Raw genomic sequence first — 21,759 nt, forward strand, 5'->3', positions numbered from 1 at the left:
GCAGGAGCTTCTTCACATCACAGGTGGTGAAGAGATTCCTAGAAGGAGCGAAAAGGATCGCACCACCCAAGCGGGTGCCGCCACCTGCATGGAACTTGAACACAGTCCTAACGGAACTCATGAAAGAGCCCTTTGAACCACTTCACAAGGCCTCCCTAAAGATGCTAACTATGAAAACAGCCTTCCTGGTTGCGATAACGTCCTTACGCAGAGTAAGCGAGCTTCAAGCGCTGACGCTACAAGAACCATACATACAAATACACAACGATAGAGTTGTGATGAGGACTGACCCACACTTCATGCCGAAGGTGGTATCCAATTTTCACATGAACCAGTCGATACAGATACCGAGTTTTTTCCAAAAACCCACAACCAGCGCAGAGAGAGCTCTGCACACCCTGGACGCCAGAAGGGCAGTCATGCACTACATTGAAAGGACAAAGGGGCACAGGAAAACGAAACAGTTTTTTGTGTCCTTCGCAAACAGCTTCATGGGCAAAGCAGTAACCAAAAGGACCATTGCACGATGGATCGCACAAACAATCCAACTCTGCCACAAACGGGCAGGACAGGAACTGGCTGAGGGGACGCGTGCCCACTCCACCAGGAAGAAGGGCGCTACAATAGCCTTCCTGGCTAACACACCCATAGAGGACATATGCCTGGCGGCAACATGGGCTTCGGTGCACACGTTCACGAAGCACTACTGTGTGGACATACAAATGAACAAGGAAGCTCAAGTGGGACAGAAGGTGCTACGGCACATATTCAACACCCAACGCTCATCTTCCACCCAGCCGCCACAGAGATGAGAAACCGCTACAAAATCTATGCACAGCATAGTGAATCCAGAAAGATTCACGCTGCAAAACGAATAGTTTTCTTACCTGTCGGTGTAGTTTTGCAGCTTGAAGATCTTTCTGGATTCACTAGCGAACCCACCCACCTCCGCCAGAAAGATGAGGCTGGAGAGAGAAGAGGTGGTTAACTAAAGAATAGACTTTGAAAGTACAAAGCGGTAAATACAAACTAAGATGAACATTGCCATTACTTCGGAAACGAAAGAAACACGGAAAAAAAGAACCCGAAGATGGCGCCCAAGAGTGGGAGCTTCCGCAGGAAGCATGCCGACGTCACCGGAAATACACCCAAAGGGGGTGTGACGCCGACGCCCACCTGGGCAGAGAAAAAAAAAAAAAAAAAAACAAAGAAAAGACTACGAATCCGGACCCAACCACAAGACCGCGGAATAATGCACAGCATAGTGAATCCAGAAAGATCTTCAAGCTGCAAAACTACACCGACAGGTAAGAAAACTATTCGTTTCGGTATAGTTAACCATAAAAGACATCACAATATAAAAGATACATTTAAAAACACACAATAAAACAATAAGGCCATTATGATACATAATTTGCATAATTCATAATACTTCACAGACATATACTTAGAAATAATAACAATGAATTATCGGACTAACTAATACTGTGCAAAAATTTCCCTCTAATTACCCAGGACCATCCTAGAAATTTGGCTACAGATATGGCCACAGGGAGAGTTGTTACCGTCCCCACCAACCTCAGAGCTTCCCCAGCCCTTCTCGTTTTCAACAGCTGGCAAATCGGTTTAAGCCATTTTTTTCGTGGGCTAGCGTATATGGGGCAAACGAAGAAAAAGTGGCTCACAGTTTCCCTCTGTTCTTTGCACCGTGGGCATGAGTCCCCTGTGCCCCCCTCCATTTCTGAGTGAACGACCTTAGGGGTAGAGTTCCTACTCTAAATTGATTAAAGAGTTTCCTGTCGCTACTCTTTAATATGGCATCCCAATAGTTCTCTAGACTTGTATCCACTTTATGGCTCAAGAATATGCCTGAGAGGGTTGATGAGCTATATTCTATAATCAACCTATTTCTATAGGCAGCCCAGAACTGATCTTTAAATTCCTTTTTTCCGGGAAAAACACTGTTCCTGGGATCGGACCATAACTGGACAAGACCCATATCTACCAAAGTGGATCTGACTGCTCTGAACCAAGGGAGATTGCCACTGCCTACTAGACGTCTAAGGTCTTCAATACCCTCAACAAAAGAGGCCAATTCAGGGGTTACCCAAATTCTCCTCCATAGGAGGATTATTCTCAATTTAGCTATTTCCTTTATTGGATAGCAGCCCAAATCCAACATAAGTGGTAGCATAGGAGTTGATTGGGGAAGACCCACCAAGTTGCGTAGGAATTTATTTTGCAATTTCTCAAGTTGGGACAGATTAGCGTAACCCCATAGATCCGCTCCATATGTGATAGCCGATCTAATCTTGATGTTGTAAATTTTTAATGCTGGGCTTACCCTTTTTATTAGCGATGATCTTTGCTCCTTTATCAGTGTCCCGCTCAGCTGTGAAAATTTTAAGGACAAAACATCCAGCTGAGCAGACCATCTTAATTTGTGGTCCAAAACCACCCCCAGATAGGTCATCTCATGTACCTGTTCTAAATTTTCTCCATCAAGACTAACTTGTCCCAATCTTGGTCTGTCTTTTGTGAATACCATAAACTTGGTTTTGTTAGTATTTATTTGTAGGTCATTGGCAACACCGAATTCCAAAAATTTGTTTAGGGCCAATTGTAACCCCTTTTGAGTTTTTGAGATTAGAAGTGTATCATCCGCAAAAATCAATAGCGGGATCTTCATACCTCCCAAACTAGGTGCATCTGTAGGGGTATGTGAGAAATAGTCAACAACTCTGTTAATAAAGAGAAGGAAAAGGGTCGGGGTAAGGACACAACCTTGGCGGACTCCTCGGGTCACTGGAAACTTTTTGGTAACTTGGCCCTGCATACCCCAACGGACCTGAGCATAGTTCTTCTCGTGGAGTCTAACAATTAAAGCCAACAGGCCCAAGGGCATGCCCATTTGTGCCAAGGCCGCCCACAATTTGGTTCTAGGTACCAAATCGAAGGCGGACTTGAGATCAACAAAGGCCGCGTAGATCACTCCTTCATTTAGGACCACCACCTTCCAATAGATTAATAAAAATCTAAGGATCTGGTCTATTGTGCTTACGCAAGGCCTGAATCCAACCTGCAGTGGTGACAGTATAGACTTTTCGTCCATCCACGCTATGATCTTAAATAACACCATCCGAGAGATGATTTTTTGGATGGCGTCTATAAGGCTGATTGGACGATAATTTGTGGGCAGGGAGCGGTCCCCTCTTTTAAAGATTGGAATAATTTCCGCCCCCTGCCAAGAGTCTGGTATCGGTGCTCCGCCTGCCACTGCATTGGCAATCTTCAATATATATGGAGCCCAGACTGCATGATCCGATTTAAAGAGATCAGAGGGGATGCAATCTATGCCGGGTGCTTTCCCACCTTTGGTCTGATTTAAGGCCAGCTCCACATCTAAAAGGTCGAAGAGGGGAACATTACTCGAGGAATTTATATAGACCTCCCGTAAGCTTACAGCATGGTCCGCTAGAGGGCCTGAGTCGCCAAATTGCGCTCCAAAATGTGCGACCCATCCATCTTCGGCTACGTGGTTTGAAGGGAGCTGGGTTTCATATGAGTTCCCCCATTTAAGGACATACCAGAACCTTGATTGGTTGGAAGACAAACTTGCCTCATATAGATCCTGCCAGTGTTTCGCATTCCAGGCCGACTTGGCCTCTTTCAGACGACTTTTATAGTCCTGCCTTGATTTTTGTATGCCAGCACTGTCTCGTGATTTGAGTGCAGTAAGTAAATCGTTATGGGCTTTACGGCAGGATTGGTTATACCACTTGACCCTTTTCCCAGCTTGATGATTTTTTACAAAGTTAATATTTGTTTTAGTAAAAAAGGATTTCAAAGAGACAAAGAAGATATCATGTAGCCTGCAAATTTCGGCTATCTCTGCCGTTGGTGCCATGAAATTCAATACCTCCTCTATTTTCCGTGAGATCAAACTTAGGTTTTCAGGATCCTCGGCAACTCTACTCCACTGTACCCTTCTACTGTTATTCTCCAACATCACATCTGCTGTACTGCAGTTGTTGGGGGCTCTCAGGCGACAGTTACCATCTAGGGCTAGCCTAAGGACTAGGGGATTGTGGTCACTTTCTGGGCGGTCCTCCACCAACATATCTACCAGAGAGGACCAATACTCTACCTTGATAAAGAGGTAGTCAATTCGGCTTGTCCTGCGCCCATTGTCAAAGGTGTGCTTCCCTTGTTTGTCAGAGGTAGTTCGCCCATTTACGGCTCTCAAACCTCGTTCAAGGCAAAAACCCAACCAATGAAGGGCGGCCTCTGTCCCTTTTTTGATGGGAGCTAATTCTAGGGACGGGATCTTCCATCGCTTGTCCTCTTCTTCTTGGAAGTCCAGCTCTCTACCCAAGAAGGGCTCAAAAGTACAGTTAAGGTCGCCTGCCAAGATGACAAAATATTCCTTATCACATTGATTTAATATCAACTCCAGGTCATTAAAGGTGCCTATTGGACTACGACCTCCTGGAATGCCCCTCACGTAAACATTTATAATAACTATTGTCTGGGAGCCTGGGTTAGTAAGCCTAAGTACAAGGATATCAGGATTAGACGAGGGTAACTCTGTAGTATGATAGACCAGAGACTGCCTTATCCAAACACATAATCCCCCTGAGGGTCTACCCACTCCACCCCTACAGGCAGGTTTGTGAAAGTTGAGAAACCCGGGAAGTAAGATAGCTTCAACTGCCCAGGTCTCTTGAAATAGCAGTATATCCTGATTGTTCACCAGCTCTACCCACTCCTCAATATGAAGCCTGCCCCGTAAGCCAGCTATATTCCACGAAATAAGCCTCAAAGAGGATGGATGGTTAGCCAGGCCCGACCCAACAAGACCTTTAGAACCCGATGATAACGGATTTCCCCCCCTGGGGCTTAAGGGCACCTGCGACTGGGCATCATCTATCGTGAAGGGGGAACTGATCTTATTGATTATATCCATTCCACCCACTATTGGCACATCAACTTTCTTTGTACTAGCTTGGGTCCCTCTATGTGTACTATGCTCCTTCTGTTCATCTACTAATGCCAACACATCCTGGCTCTCAGCCACATCTAACACAGAACCCTCACCCCTTTCCCCTCCAGAGAAATCAAACATCTCACTCCCAGTATAGTAAAGTATTGCCTCCTGAGCTTCTACAAAGCATGGAACTTGATCTGGATCTGAGATGTCAATAATACCCGTACAATCTCGTATGGACTCTAATTCTATAGGTGGTAGGTCCAGTCATTCATTTAGGTCCAACCCTGAACATAGTTCATAAAGATTGTACAACGGGATATTCCAGTACTCATTATGGTTGGAGTATTTAGAGTGATGATTATTAGGTAAAGGGAAGCGTCTAGGAGGAAATTGGCCAACAGGAAAAAAGGAGGGAGTGATTGGATGATTGGAGGGACGTGAAAAGGGTGAAGGGCAATAGTCCAGAGTCTGGGAATTAGGGTGTCTATTAGTCCTGGCATAAGTAGGGGGTCTGAAAAGGGCCTCTGGGTAAAAGTAACTCAGGTTTCTTGTTGATATTCCACCCTCGTTTTTACCTGGATACCAGTCACTTAAGAAAGTAACAACTCTGTGATCTTTAAAATTAACAATCACGACATCACCTTCAATATCTTTTGGTCGGGGACCCACCCAGTTGCATCTTCTTACGGAGATAATATCTCCGTTAAGATGAGCTGGTAGGGGCCTGTTGGAACTCAACCAGAAAATGATTTTATTTTTCAGATTGTCGTTTTGTTTGAAGGTTCCATTAAGAATAGGGGGGACGCCTGTTAGAAGGATCACAAAGTTGGCTGACTCTGGTGGTAAGTCTACTATAGTCCTATGTTTTGTAGTGGGCCTTTTGGTGTTAGGTGCCCCCAAGGAAAAAGTAGTTTTAGTCGTCGTGGCTGGAGGTTTGTTTGGGACCAACAAATTCTTATCCTTTAGTGACTTATGTCCATCCGCCAGCTTGCTAGGAATAGTAGGGGCAATTTTTTTATTAGCTGTTGGAATTCCTTTTGATATAGTTAAGCTACTTGGTTTTGCTGTAGCAGAACCTGTCTGGCAATTTAATCGAAATTGATCACTGGGTTTCTTGGGGTCAGAAATTGTACTCAGGTGTGCAGCTGACAAAAGGCGATCCACTTTATCCCCCAGGATGTTCACCCTTTCCATTAGGGGAAGCATATAGGCTTTGAAGAGCTGTTCACATATTTCTATTGGCTCTTTCTTGGACGTGCTAGGCAATTCCCCAGTCGAAGATGTTGAAATGTGAGTGCCTGGTAGTACATCACTCACTAAGGGACTAGCTGATTTATTTGTGGAACCTAATGAAAGAGGTGTTGGGGGTGATGGATTTCCCCCTTTTCTTTTAACACCTCCTTTTTATCTCCTTTTCCTTGGCGGGGATTGGGGAAACCACTGTGGTTTCTTGTTATCAGTAGTGACCTTGCTAACAATAGGATGTGATGTGATCTCAGTGGGTTCAACAGATACAATTGTGAGATTAGATGGAGTGGAATTCAAATGTGTAACAAGAGTCGGAGGAACAGGGGAGTTTAAATCAATTAAACTATTAGAAATAATAGGGGGAAAGCCCGAATTATTTTGACTAGTATTAGCAAAGAGATCTAAGATTATGCTATGCTCCTGGAAGATGCTAGGTATAGGTATGGAGTCAGCGCTGAGCGACTCTACGTCTGCCTCCACCCCTCCAATAGTAACTGGGTCTTGTATAAGAGTTACATTTGGGAGAGTGTTCAATGGTTTCTTTTTTAGCGATTCTATGGAGCGACGACGCTCTGCGCGTTTCTCCTCTAACAGGAGTTCTTTGTCAATATCTTTGTTGGCCCTCACAAAAAATTTGTCCAAGGGTCCAAGAATAGAAACTCCAACACTAGAGGGCAGGGAACTAAGCAAATCAAGGGACATCTTTTACACTTGTGGAGACCCACCAATATCAAAGTCAAAGTACCTTTGGCGGTGATGAGCAAACTATAGATGATAGGGACCCGGCCCGGCCTCCCTCGGACCCTGACGGCCACAGACTGTCCCGCCCTTGTCCCGGGCTTCTCCCGGTCGCTCCCGCGCAGCGGGCCACAATAGAACTTTTAAAGGGTGGAGTTAATGGGAGGGCGTAGGCAGGGAGAGCGGCCCAGGTGCTGGCGATTTGGGCTGGCTCGCAGCCCTGCCTGCAGTTCTTCCTCCTCAAAGCAAGATTCCACCAGCTCCAGATACAGGGTCTTAAGTACGTCTGCTAGCACCCCTGCAAAGCGGGACCCGCGGAGCGGGTAGCGCGAGCAGTTGCAGGGAAATGAAAAGACCCACGAAAAAAAGCACACCCACAGCATCACTCAGCGCCACCACAGCACCACTCAGCACCACCACAGCATCACTCAGCGCAACCCCAGCATCACTCAGCACCACCACAGCACCACCACATTATCACTCAGCACCACCACATTATCACTCAGCACCACCTCAGCACCACCACAGCATCACTCAGCACCACCACAGCACCACTCAGCACCACCACAGCACCACTCAGCAGCACCACTCGGCACCACCACAGCACCACTCGGCACCACTCGGCACCACCACAGCACCACTCAGCACCACCACAGCATCACTCAGCACCACCACATTATCACTCAGTACCACCACAGCACCACTTGTTCAAATATGTTCTCTCAATGTTTCAAGCTTTATTACAAATGTCACAAAAAGATGTTAAATAATGCTATAGGTGTCACATTTGCAAATTCTATAAATATTGGCATTTACAATAACAAAATTAATACATTTGCTATTATAAAAACATAAACATAACTTAAAAAATTAATACATTTACAAGACCAATAGCTCCAACTTTTCTAATGCGAGACCTATTGCATTTCCAATGCTTGTTTCTCTTCTGGTTTGCCGGGTTTCATTGCCCCAGAGTTAATTTCAATGCCCAAGAAGGACAGTACTGTACTGGGTCCGACTGTCTTCTCTGTTCCAACGGCTCCCCCAAGATCTCCTAAAAACTTACCAGCAGCTGTTGGCTGTCCATGGAGCCGGACTTCCCACAAAAAGAAGAAGCCATTGAGATAATGTGTCATGTGCTCTTGTCCCGGTACACCATGAAAACACCCATTGAAGAAAGGCACTAAAACTATCAAATAGCGCACATGGGATTGATCACACCATTTGGTGACCCTTGTCAACATACCATTGGCCTTCAAACTGAAAGCCCAACAGTTGAAAGTCATCTGTCTGCAAGCGGAAAGCTAACTTGATGTCGCTCTTAGCCATTTGCGCCCCTCCACCTACTCTCTCTACTAATGATAGTGCCATGTCCACTGAGGAATATTTTGCTGAGACCTGATCCTCAGGGATGAAATTGTTAACAGAGGTGCCTTCTAGCCACAAAAGGTACTGAAATAGCCTTAGTTACCCTTTTTTCGGATTCACTCTGACATGTGACAAATCAGATTCACCATGGGCCAATCATCAAATGGGCTGGCGATTCTGCCCTCCTGTATTTCTATCCATAGTCTATCTTTCACGATTGTTCGCCCACCTGCGCATCCTCAGGCCTTCTTACCCCAGTTGGAGACCCCTCCCTCAACAATCTGGCATCCTCCGTCTGATCTAAGTGTGCTAGCCAGAAATCCAGTTGATCTAATTCAATTGGTGAACAAGCCCTTACCACCAGGTCCTTGTGCCCCTGCCCTCTTCTAAATCCTGATTCCTGACTGTGCTGATCCCAACGGGCGCCTGTTGCGGTTGCCATTTCCAGATGAAGTATTGGTGTGTCCGCCCGCCTGATAGCAATGTATAAGTGCTTGTGTGGCAGAACACTTTGAAGATGTGCTCCGGAACTTGCAATATTCCCTGTTGCATAAAACTTTATTAAAGTCCCAACAGGCGCCTGTCCGCCCACTCTTTCATTTGCCTGTCGCCCTCTTCCCTTCCCGGTTGGGTGCCCTTTAAAAGGCTGATATACTATAGGTAATCCGCTTGGTGTAAAGCTTGTCTTTCCAACCTTGGAGGGGCCCATTGTATGGTGCCAAAGGTCTGAGTCCACCTCCCCCATTGTGCATCAGGATCCAGTGCCATGAGAGCCCGAAGCTCATCAAATTGGGTCCAAGCATTGCACCTAGAATTTAACTGTGCCTTTTGTATCACATCTATATACTTGAAGAATGCCGAAAAACTCCCAGGATAGTTTTCGCAATAGATGCTTGCATAAATTAGAAAAGCCGCTGTCCAATTTTCTATTGTCAAGGGGTCTTTAGTGTGCTTGGCTAGCTCATATTCTTCCTTGGAGCCCTCCTTAGCCCTCAACTCCCTATGTATCAATTTCAACATTGCTATTACATGTGCACACTGTTGGTCCACAGGTTTCTTTTACTTGGGCATTGACCACAATCGGGCGCTCGCTCTCGCAGCCTAAACCAACTCACAAGATGTTTTTTTTATAGCCAGAGCAAAAAGCACATACTTGCCTCTTGCTTTCTTGGCCCATCCGGAGACCTGTAAGAAACATTATAATTTGGCTTTTACGCTGACCAGATCTGGTGTCATCTCTGGGTGCATCTCCGATTTATTATGTGTTGTGTACCACACCAAATGAACGTTCTGAGAAAACAGAGCTTAGCTTGACTTTGATGGTTGCCCTCTGTGTACAGATACATGTCGGATCCTCCACTGCTCGCTGCCACTGCTGAGTCCAGTCTTACTGGAGTTTCCGTCCGCCCTGAGGATTGTGTCCCTAGTACTTTTCGATCCACTCTCTAGACGCTGAGCGGCAGACTAAGGTTAGTTCTACGTCCGTTAAATGCTTACACTGGCCTGAGGGGACAATAGTCACTACTTCATCCCTTTCCATCAGATCCTTGTTATCACTCAAAACAGAAATTGAGAGGATTTCAGGGCCCTGCTGACCTGCATTAAAAGCTGTACCTGGTGATCTTTGACCCTGTCACAGCTAGATAAGGGATTTCCAAGATGAGCTCCTACAAAAACCAAAAGAAATGGAAGATGAAGATGGACCTCCTCGACTATGGGTGCATGATAGAAAATAAGAGCAACTCTGCATACATTTCCCTCTCCTGCATGGCTTTTGTGGTTTTTTTTAAGTTCTGTTTATAGCATTTGTTGTTAAGACATAACCAATTAGTCAAAAGCGCAAAACAGACTGGGAAGAAAATGGGGAAAACAAAATACAGCATAGTTAACCCCAGACCCACCCTCCCATTGGCTGACCCGATCAAGCAAATTATATTGACACTTCTTCCTGCCTGGTTTACTCCTTGTATGACTTTTGTGATGCATCCGGGCTCTATGACTGGGAGTTTTGAACCCCAAGTATACTTTATGCGTACTCTGCTCTTCTGAACCTTTGACTGAAGATGTTTTTTTGTACACTGTAGTTACACTGCTCACTCCCTGTGGTCGGTTCTGTCTTGGATGGGAAACACATTGGTCCTTACCTTTGCTTACCGATTAGTAAAAAAATAAAATTTTAAAAAAAGTGCTTCAGTTGTCCTTGAGAAGACTGATGTTATATCATTTAAAAATGGATGCTGTAATGCGTACTCATCCTTGAGGGGTAGGCTTTTTTCTTGTTCCCTACCTGTGTTCACAAGACCGGTTCTCATGGATCGCTTTCCTGCGGCATGAGTCAAAGGTGGAGCGTGGAGATCGGTCCTGGTGCAAATCGCTCACAACACTGTCCTCTTTGTCGTCTCATGTTTTCTGTTTATTTGTGGTTTGTTTACTTTTGTGCAGTTTGGAATTGTGCTCTTGACCACAACTCTCATGTGTGACAGGAGGCTGATTAACCGTGGGGAACCAGAAACAGTTGCTATGGTAATGCCATTGAGGGGTTGGTTTGGTACTCCAAAGTGTCACTGCTATGGAACGGCACCAACCAGTTTTGCTGTGCCATGTTGCAACAATTTCTTTGGGAGAAGGCTTGACAGAATGCCCCATTTTAAGTTTGTTTGTGACGGTAGATAGATGCCTTTTTGTTTAAACACTGAATATTGGCATCTCACTGCATGACGATGATCTTTCCTTTCTCCAGGCCTCTTGCATACTCTTTGTCTCCTGCATTTCACCGTCAGGGAATGGCTGACCACTTGCTATCTATTGTATGGTTACCTTTGCTGGCCATCGAGATCCTTCTGCATGGGGCATGATGTTAGTAGCTGTGTTACTATCATTGCAGCGGCAATATGTGGTGCATACTTAAGTGGGATCCTGACGAGAGACCTGGCACGTATTTTTTTTACAAATTAAGCATTGGTACAAAGTAGCAAACCGGTCTGGCTCTGAGGAAATGCTCACATGCTATTATTCTATCCTTCTGTAAGATACTCGTATAGAGTGACTTACATCAAGGGTGAGGAGGAGAAAATCAGGTTCCCACACAATGCCTTCAATCCTTTTGAGGAAGTGTTTTGTGTCTTCTATTTGGGAGGACAGCCACCAAAGGTAGTAGGAAATGGTCCATGTACCTGGAGGTATTCTCCAGGAGGCCTTTCCTGGATGACAATGTCGGTCATCCGGGAGTTTTGGTGGAGGATTTGTGTATTTTCGATGGAAAGTACAATGCAGGTAATCTGGGGAGTAAATTGTTAAGAAATTGATATTCCTCAGTCTCTATAAGGTCTTTTCCCTTCCACGTACTACATTTATTCCAAAATAGGACACTAGTGCTCTTATAGTCAGACTGACTGATAGTGATGTAACAGCTTTTGTCATGGAGTTGTCTGTTGGCCTCAGTGAGGTACGTCAGTAGGCAAGAGCACAATGTTCTTTCCTTTCTCGGCGGAATGCACTACGATGCAGGTGTCGTTGGCAAGGGACTCAATGGCTTTCCTCGCTCACAATGTGATGTTTTTACTGGCTCTATTGCCCTTCAACTTAAGTTTCCTAAGATCTTTCACTACCTTCTCGTGGAAGGCATCTATCATATTGAAACCCAAAATCGATGTCTATTTGGACTCAGGCTTGAAGTCAGTATGTACACTATATTAATATGCAACGCCCTGGTCACGTAGCATCTGTTCAGCATCACTAGTGTCCTCATTACAATCTTTCATCTCTATCAGTATGGTTAAAAAATCGACATCTCCCACATTCAGTTTATCAAGAGCAGGTGGGCCCAATCTAGGTGTACTATTAGTTGTGGGCGCAGTGTTGGTCTTGAAAAATGTCATTAATTTAAGGTGCCTAGTAAATTTGAAAAGGTCAGTCCTGGTCTGCACAAAGTCACCTCTGGGGTAAAAAGAAAGTCCAATACCCAAGACACTCTTTAATTTTCCAGCCATAATTACTTTTCCAGCCACATTACATATCCACTACGGGTTCTTGTGCAGTTACCTGTTGCGCTTACTCTTAACGCCCAGATATATGTGATGCATCTCTCTGAAGTCTAGTGGCACTATGCCACTATCCTCTGACCTTTGTCTTCACACGTGGTAAGTAATGACATTGGCATATGCAAATTCATCCATGACACCATAGTAAGGCCCCGCATAGCCTGAGTGCCATTAATACATGATTTGCAAGTGCAATTTTTGATGGCACATTATTTGAATCCCGTTTGGTCCTCGCTCCCACAGACACAACCCGGCAAAGCCAAAAGAAAACATTGTAAAGTCAGCCCTAGCCCTGGCCCTGACGATCCATTACGCAGGCCCCATCAAGTACGACCAGGCCGCCACGATTCTTCATGCGAGTCCCGACCATTCGAACCGCCATCACCATAAGAACAACCAAAGACAGAAACGGCTCAAAGTCGCCACAGAAGGAGTGATACCAGGATAAACGCTGACAAAGTCCGAAAGTCAAACCAGGTCTACTGCCCACCACCGATAAGTCAGCAAAGCGTTTTTGAGTATTCTCTGAAAGTGGCGAGGTAGGAATCCGATAGTCCGTGGAGAAGACACACTGAAGTACAGAAATAGTCACATCCATCTCGGGCGGTAGCGACAGAGGGCAGAGCACACAGCCAGTACTTTCGGGCTCGCTCGCCGCCATCTTAGGGTCGCAAGAAATTTCCAGGGCCAACGTCCGCACAGGGTTCTCGGTAGCAATCGGAGCGTGCACCACGGGTAAGGCATCTCGGCTTACGACGAACAAAGGGTCAGAATCCGGTCTCCGGCAGATGTGAACAACCGTTAAGTCCATCCTCTGGAAAGTGGCGGTGACTCGTTCGTGGAGCTCCCAAATGGCGGCCATTACAGCGCGCAGCGACGGTGTAGTTTCGGCCCGCTCCATCGCCCCTCAGTGAGCGACCGGGCGGGTATCTGAACCCCGGAGGTCGACTTCTCCGGGGCGCCAGGCAGAAACAAAGTAGATGACAGCTGTGGGCGTTACCGAAGCACGATCAAAGCGCCGTCGCCGCCAACAAGGAACCAAGCCCATCGACCCCGGGAGCTCAACGGGGCGTCCGGGCAGCGGATCCCCGGTCAAAGCAGTCGATATGAAAGCTGCCGTAGTTGCAAGAGAAAGCTGCCACCAAGTCACCCTCCAGAACGGAAAAGAAAGATGCCACTTCGGGAGACCGGAACCACCCACGTCCCGCGTCCGATGTGGTTCAACTCCAACCCGGCCGGGTTATAACTCGAGGCCCCGGCTGCAACTCGGAGTTAGGCCAAGAATGGCGCACGACGTATCTTCGTCATCCGAGCAGATAGAAATTCCGGGATTGCACCTTTAGAATCAGGCGCACTTCAGCTGCACGGGAGTCCGGTGGGAAATCAGGATGGGAGTCAGGATTCATGAGCCTCCGGCGGAGGTCGGCGGAGACGGGAGCTTATGCGGCCATCTTGGTTGCTAGCGTAGCTCCTCCTCGATTGCTCCATTTCTGACCGTATATTCGAATGGCTGATATTGTGTACATTTTTTTGCCAGTACTTATGAACATTGATGTGCCTCTCATGTTATGTTATCATCCCGTGTGATTCGTAAAACAAATTGTTAGTCTCAAATGCATACAAAACCATCATCTGTCTTACATGTTCTCAAATATAGACCAATGCAGGTGCATTTGTTTACACATTCAATTGGGGATGTATGTTGATTATGTATGATATCTCACTCATAGCGCACAGCATTTTGAGCATAGTAACTGTACAATACGCACAAGTGGATACTTATGTTGTTCTACGTTACTATTCGTGTACTCCACGATTGGCTAAAGTTTTCTGTGTATCTGAGCACAGTGCACTGCTAGTCCTTCGTTTATGTTTACTGTTTTGAAACTGAGCACCTGATGTACTTGTATATATGCGATCAGTATCGCCACAGCCCCCAGGCGTGATCAAGGCCTCAGGCCCAAACACATTGGAGAGGCTAGAGTATCTTTATTAAAACTCTTAAGGGTTGGCATTAACTGTTGAGGAACCGTTATATTTTACAAAAAGTATTGAAACTGTTTCTGTTAAATTAAAGACTTTGAACATTGTTCCCATTAGATCCCACCCACTCTAACCACTGAACAGTCGCTGTTGTTGCTTCATGCTCGGCGTGATATTTCTAGTCTCAAAGCTTCTAATACTCCTTCACAGAGGCTGGACCTATATCATTCTTTACCCTTTTCCAGTTTAGAAATGGAAATACTCGTTTCAGGTGAACATTTTTTTTACTTCCTTGACTCACTTCAAACCCTTTGTGTAGCTCGGGTTAGCGATCAGGAAGAACTTCACAAGACACAGGACCCTCTGGGTGAGGTTTTGTCAGGGGGTTCTGGACCATTGTGTGGATACATTCTTAGCAAGGCTACCAGGCAGTAATCTGAATAGGATATCCAGGAAAAGAAATGCAGTAATGATGTTGCCACTCTAGGGTTATTTATAAAAGACTTGATGATTGTCACCATGTACAATGTCACTTCCACTGTCCTTCCACTATATTGCCATTGCATAATTTGCACGCTTTTTTAATTCTGTTCCTTCCTTTATGGTCAATGTCTTTACATGAAATACTTGTAAAATTAGGTATATTTTATGACAGTTCACAAGTTGTCCATGTCAAAATGGGTGATATAAATGTAATGTTGTACATGTTTGGCAATGTACATGTGATAAGAATGCCCCTTTCCGTGTTCCTCCTTGGGGAAATCCTCAGCATAATGCTGTAACTTGTGCAGAACCCATTTTGCCTGCTTCCATCAGAGACTGGTTTCCTTGCATTTTGACAGGCAGGACAGGGGGAACTCTACCGCTTGCATGAATGCAGGATCACCTTTGTTTGTGACAAGCTGGTGATTATTACCAAGCTCCCCATTGACGTTCACACCTTTAACTTGATGCCTAATGGTGTGCCCAGCTTCAAGGAAGTGTCTGACTGTTGGATGGAGGAGTTGTTGAGTAATCTTGTCAATCATTGGGGTTAGTCAATTCCTGACTTCCATAGCATGTGCTTGTCCTTTGGTTGATAAGCTGATTGAAACAACATTTTTCTCATATCCAATACACAGATCTGCAGATTTACGTGATGTTTGCTATGCCACACGTGTCCTTCATTCATCTTTATACTGCAAAGTTTAGAGAAAGATCATCTGGGTGCACTGTGTATTGATTTAATGTCACAGTGCGTCTTTTCAATGACTTTGAGTTACTGTGTCATGGCTTAATTCTCCCTCTTTTAAACTTTAAGAACAATATTTATGGATTATCAGTTTGTGCCTGCAGATGATGAAATGAAAATGCTTTGCTATTTTGTTCTCGTGTTAAGTTAGAATTTGCGGCACTATTTTAGGTTTAGCCGCCATTTTTAGTCATGCCGTCAGCTATGTATTCCCTGACTCGAGAAAGCAGGCTGTGGAAATTTTCGTTTCTCCAAGGTTAGGCCTTGCTCACTATCTAGTACACTGTTCATATTAATGCATTCATTTCCCCATAGATAGAGGGTTTCTCACACTAGCCTAGCAGTAGACATGAACAGAATGACCTTGGTATGACGCTAATGTATGCCCAGGCCCAAAGTCGAAACTCATCTTACTGTACTTCTTTGTTTAAGCTGCACCTGCTAGTAGATTTCCATTAGGGGCGGGGCATTCTTTGTTCAGGAAACATACAAAATGTATCTCTGTTTGCTGAAGTCAGTCCCTCTGCAGCAATCCTAGGAGGCTGGTCAGACCGGACTCCGCTCGAGTGTACCTGAATGAAATATACTTGGTTTGTATTCTCTCCTGTCTGACCGACTCTTCATTTGTGTGGAAGGCTGAGAGGTGGTCACGAGTGACCCGGGTGGACCTAATCGGGTCACTTCCGTCACAGATGAAGAATGCATTTCTTTAGAAACACAGAAAAACGATTTGTCTCAAACCTATTCTGCGCACTTGAAACACTCTTAACCACCTTGATGCCTCTGGTCCACAGTCTTTCTGCCAGTGTGCCCAAGAAAATCATAATCTTCTTCAAGAAGTCCAGCATTAAGACTGTACTAAGAAATAAGTACAATTATTTTTTCTACTTTCTTTTTGACCAATGTTACCACTCCTCTGTACTTCAAAATAGTCAGATTGTCTTCCCATTTCAAAAACATGCGCCAGTTTACGCCTACAGCCACCTGAAATGTTTTAATAAACCCCGTGCGTTATTAAACAGCATTACTAAAACAGCATGATTCACAAATTACCTGTCATGTTTGTTTTTGGGGGGGGGGGTGGCCCATGTAAAGTTAATCAATGCTACTCTTCTAGTGCGCCTTAACATGCACCATATGTCACAGGTTTTCCTTAAAATGTCCCCAAAGGGTATTAAATGAAATGCTATAGTGTTAATCCTAATTCGCAAATGTGGACCACTTTTCATCATATATTTACTGAGACAGAGCTTTAAAGCTCAGGCGTCTTCCCAATGGTTAGAACTTACAGCAGACTCTCCATTTATCGGGAGAAGGGAGCTTCATTTGTACACAATAACTTCACCACTGTGAGTAGTTATTCAGATGTTGTTCGTCCATTTTTAGAAAACTCTCTGTTAAAACTAGAGAGGCTGGATGCTGGTTGTTTCATAACTTCTTTATTCCCCCACAGTAGTAGAGCTCACCGGTCCCCTCGGCTCCATCCTCCAGTAGAGTCGCAACCGCCACAGCTTCCGGCGGTGCCATAGTACCCCCCTCCCCCCAGTCACTGAGGTGAATGCTTCAGCCATGCATGTTCTTTTTATTGTATTGTTTATCTTTTGCTGACTGCGAGACTTACTCATGCGGGTGTGCAATGGTCAAAATGAGCTTGGGCCAAAATGTTCATTTTTTTATGTATCTTGTACTTTCATGATCTATGTTTCAAGTGGATCGAATACGTGATTGAATAATTGACTGATTAGAATGTACAGGTTCAGTGACTACTTAAAGGGAAGACTACAACACTCTTTTTCGACTAGCTTTTGTATCAGTATTGCGGTTTTTGTTTGGAGCGGTAAAACAACAATATGTGTAGTTGAGGATTGCTGTGGTTACATTTCAAAGTTATAAGTTACCGTACATCTTTCTCAGCCGTACTTGCTATCAAAGATTTACTGAAAAAACACTGATGCCTTTTTAATAGAATGTTAACTATTCCTTTCTAAGTGGCGTTATTTCATACATCTCTGAAACATGCTGTTTCTTCCAGGTGCTACAAAAGAAATTGGATCTGCACTGACCAGGATGTGCATGAGGCACAGAAACATCGAATCCAGGTTGAAACAGTTGACAGTGTAAGTTTTTTTTTAATTGTTTATTGTCCTTCATAATTTGAAAAAAAAATGAAAAAACGAAGTATATATATATATATATATATATATATATATATATATATATATATATATATATATATATATATATATATGTATGTATATGTGTATATATATATATATATATATATATTTATATATACACGCTCCTGCTTCAAAGAAGACACTGCACTCGTGGGGTCCATTCAGGTAACTTTATTTCAATACGCTAGGACGCGTTTCGGCGTAGGCCTTCTTCCTGCTTGCTTTGTATTAAAAACGGCACTGGCATGTCCATACTTAATTTTCTTGCATCCTGGGTCGTCATTGGTTGCCTTTTATGGTAGGTGGAAGGGGATTGGTTGCCTTGGGAGAAATGGCATTGCCCCATCAGTTCGATATTCAGAGTTTCTTCTGTATGAAAGCGCACCATACAAACATTACTTATTGTTCCATGTATAGGCTTTTGATGTAGTGCGCCAGCAAACAAAGGATCTTCTTCTCCTCCCCATTAATATGAAGTCGATGTCGCGCTGTTACCTCAATCGGACCCCTCGTCCAACCGCTGGAGGCGATGACACACAACACAGGGATCGGTCGAAGGGCCGGTTTCCCAACAGTCTGAATGGCTGTCGACTTGGTCGGTGGAGGTGTCACAGATATCCATGCGGTGGTGCAAGGCGCCTTGTACCTCGTACTTCGCTCCATATCCACCAAGGGCGCAACTGCACTCTTGTTGACGGGTGCCGCGGCATGGTGGTAGGTCCATGTTAAAAATGCACGCTCCTGCTTCAAAGAAGACACTGCACTCGTGGGGTCCGTTCAGGTAACTTTATTTCAATACGCAAGGACGCGTTTCGGCGTAGGCCTTCTTCCTGCTTGCTTTGTATTAAAAACCGCACTGGCATATCCATACTTAATTTTCTTTGGTCCGTTCAGGTAACTTTATTTCAATACGCAAGGACGCGTTTCGGCGTAGGCCTTCTTCCTGCTTGCTTTGTATTAAAAACGGCACTGGCATATCCATACTTAATTTTCTTGCATCCTGGGTCGTCATTGGTTGCCTTTTATGGTAGGTGGAAGGGGATTGGTTGCCTTGGGGCCAATGGCATTGCCCCATCAGTTCGATATTCAGAGTTTCTTCTGTATGAAAGCGCACCATACAAACATTACTTATTGTTCCATGTATAGGCTTTTGATGTAGTGCGCCAGCAAACAAAGGATCTTCTTCTCCTCCCCATTAATATGAAGTCGATGTCGCGCTGTTACCTCAATCGGACCCCTCGTCCAACCGCTGGAGGCGATGACACACAACACAGGGATCGGTCGAAGGGCCGGTTTCCCAACAGTCTGAATGGCTGTCGACTTGTTCGGTGGAGGTGTCACAGATATCCATGCGGTGGTGCAAGGCGCCTTGTACCTCGTATTTCGCTCCATATCCACCAAGGGCGCAACTGCACTCTTGTTGACGGGTGCCGCGGCATGGTGGTGGGTCCATGTTAAAAATGCACGCTCCTGCTTCAAAGAAGACACTGCACTCGTGGGGTCCGTTCAGGTAACTTTATTTCAATACGCAAGGACGCGTTTCGGCGTAGGCCTTCTTCCTGCTTGCTTTGTATTAAAAACGGCACTAGCATGTCCATACTTAATTTTCTTGCATCCTGGGTCGTATATATATTTCATTTGTATAATATAAATTCAATTGACTTGATTACCTGTGGCATATTGACCAGATCTGCAGAATGTGTATCCTTGTGCCACATGTAGAAGTACTTGAGCATGTACGGGGCGAATAGGAGTGAGAGGCAGAATTGACATAGCCTTGATAGCTATGGTTGGAAGGACATGGGTTCCAGAAGATTTGTGACATGCGTATAGTCAGAGGTTTGCTGTAAGCATGCCACTGCGATTGTGTAGCTGCATTTAAAGCATGAAGTGAAGAGGAGAGATAGCTATGTGTATGTTTGCTCTTAGCATGTTGTGCGATTGTGTAGGTGTATTTAAGTGTGTATTTATGCCACTCTACTCCAAGCTACCCTACTTTAAGCCTCTTCACTCTATGCTACATTACACTAAGCCACTCTACACTAATCCAGTCTAAAATAATCTTTTCTCTTTGCCACACAATGTTACTCTATGCCCTTTACTGCATTCCTCCCTACGCCACTCCATGCCACTCTAATCTACGCCACTCCACTGTATGCTCTTAGCATGTTGTGTGATTGTGTAGCTGTATTTAAGTGTATATTTATGCTACTCAACTCCAAACCACCCCATCCCGCTATGCCACTTCACTCTATATACTACTTTACTCTAAGCCACTCTATGCTACGCCACTCTAAAACAATCTTCTCTACGTCACTATGTGCTACTCAACTCCAGTCTACGCCACTCACACCACTCCACACAATGCTACTCTATGCCACTCTACTCCACTCTACCCTACGGCACTCCATGCCACTCTAATCTATGCCACAATGGCACTCCACTGTATGCCATTCCACTGTATGCCACTCCACTCTGCACCACTCCACTGAATACCACTCCACTACATTCTACCCCAGTCCACAAAATGCTAATCTACGACACTCTGTGCCACTCTACTCCACTCCATATAACTTCACTCTACACCACTCTATATAACTTCACTCTACACCACTCTACTCCACACCACTCTACTCTACACCACTTTACTCCACTGTGCTCTACTCCACCTCACTATGCCACTCTACTCTATGCCACTCTACTCTATACCACTCCAATCTATGCCACGCCGCTTGACACCACTGCACGCAACTCGACTCTACGCCACTCTTACTCAACACCACTTTACCCTGCTCCACTCTATGCCACTCTACTCCACTCTATGCCACTCCTCTCCACGCCACTCTACTCCAGGCCACCCCATTCTACTTGATGCTGCTCTCCTCTAAGCCACTCTATACAAATCTACTCTACGCCACTTTGTGCTATTCCACTCTAGTCTACGCCCCTCCACACAGTGCTACTCTAAAGCACTCTACTCTACCCTGTGCCACTCTATTCCATTCTGTGCCAATCTACATCACTATGCCAATCTACGCTACTCTATTCTGCGCCACTCTACTTCCTACCACTTCTCTCTATTCCACTCCGCTCTCTGCCAATTCTAACACTGCGATGAATGTACCTTCGAAACGCGTCAACGCTTATAGTACAGCCACACATTGAATTGTTCATCTATCACCTTAGATGCATGAAATGTGGTAGGCAACAAGGTGTATAGATCAGAATTTTGGTTGTGGCACCTAAAGACAGAGGATATTGTCTGCGTATACTCTCGTACAATAGATTTTTATGATTTTCATGTGTTTTTAACGGGAAAGGAGAAAATATGTTTTTATATATTGTATGTATTGCAATTAATTTAGTGTGATTTTGTTGATTAAGTGAATTTCTTTCATTGAATATCCTTTTGAAAAATTCAGTTTTAATAAATTTCCATTATTTTTCATACATAACATAGGTATTTTGTGCCAATACTTGGGGGACTCTAAGATTCAAATGAGATTGGTATGAATGAGTATGCAGAAGGATGACGGAAAGTGAGAGAGTGATTATAAACTGAGATCAATATTTAGAGATCTCCCAGAGGACGCCATTTTAAAATAATTTGAACACTGCTACTGTACGTCACTCCATGCTATGCCACCCCTGTCTATGCCGCTCTGCTGTATGCTATTCTACTGTACGTCACTACACTCTATGTAAATGTAAATGTACATGTATTTCGATTTATATAGCGCACGAATCACCCAGGGGTCTCAAGGCGCTTGCTTAGGAAACCCGTCCTGGTATTCCCCTGTGAGATATCCCGGCAGGGTATTCACAAGGTGAAAGCCAGGCATCCCGCCGCGAGGGGCCGTAGTGGAGATTAAGCAAGCTATTGCCCAGAGTCGCAGAGTGTGACCCCGTGAGTCGAGTAGGCACCGGAGCGAGAATTGTCGAGTCCGTGGAATTTTTGAGCCCGAGACCCGCCAAGGCGGGGAA

At 44.9% G+C, this 21,759-nt stretch overlaps 1 protein-coding gene across 4 annotated transcripts in view; it reads left to right on the top strand.

Moving 5' to 3' along the window:
• LOC144768495 (protein MTSS 1-like) overlaps window positions 1–21,759 on the top strand; it is a 563,908-nt gene that overhangs the window by 246,274 nt on the left and 295,875 nt on the right. For all 4 annotated transcript variants that reach the window (XM_078652201.1, XM_078652202.1, XM_078652203.1 and 1 more), the window contains exon 4: window positions 17,631–17,715. In XM_078652201.1, coding sequence (XP_078508327.1) covers window positions 17,631–17,715 — 85 coding nt within the window. The remainder of the gene's footprint in view (window positions 1–17,630; window positions 17,716–21,759) is intronic.

This window comes from Lissotriton helveticus, chromosome 7, assembly GCF_964261635.1.
Source record: "Lissotriton helveticus chromosome 7, aLisHel1.1, whole genome shotgun sequence".
Taxonomy (NCBI): Eukaryota; Metazoa; Chordata; class Amphibia; order Caudata; family Salamandridae; genus Lissotriton; species Lissotriton helveticus.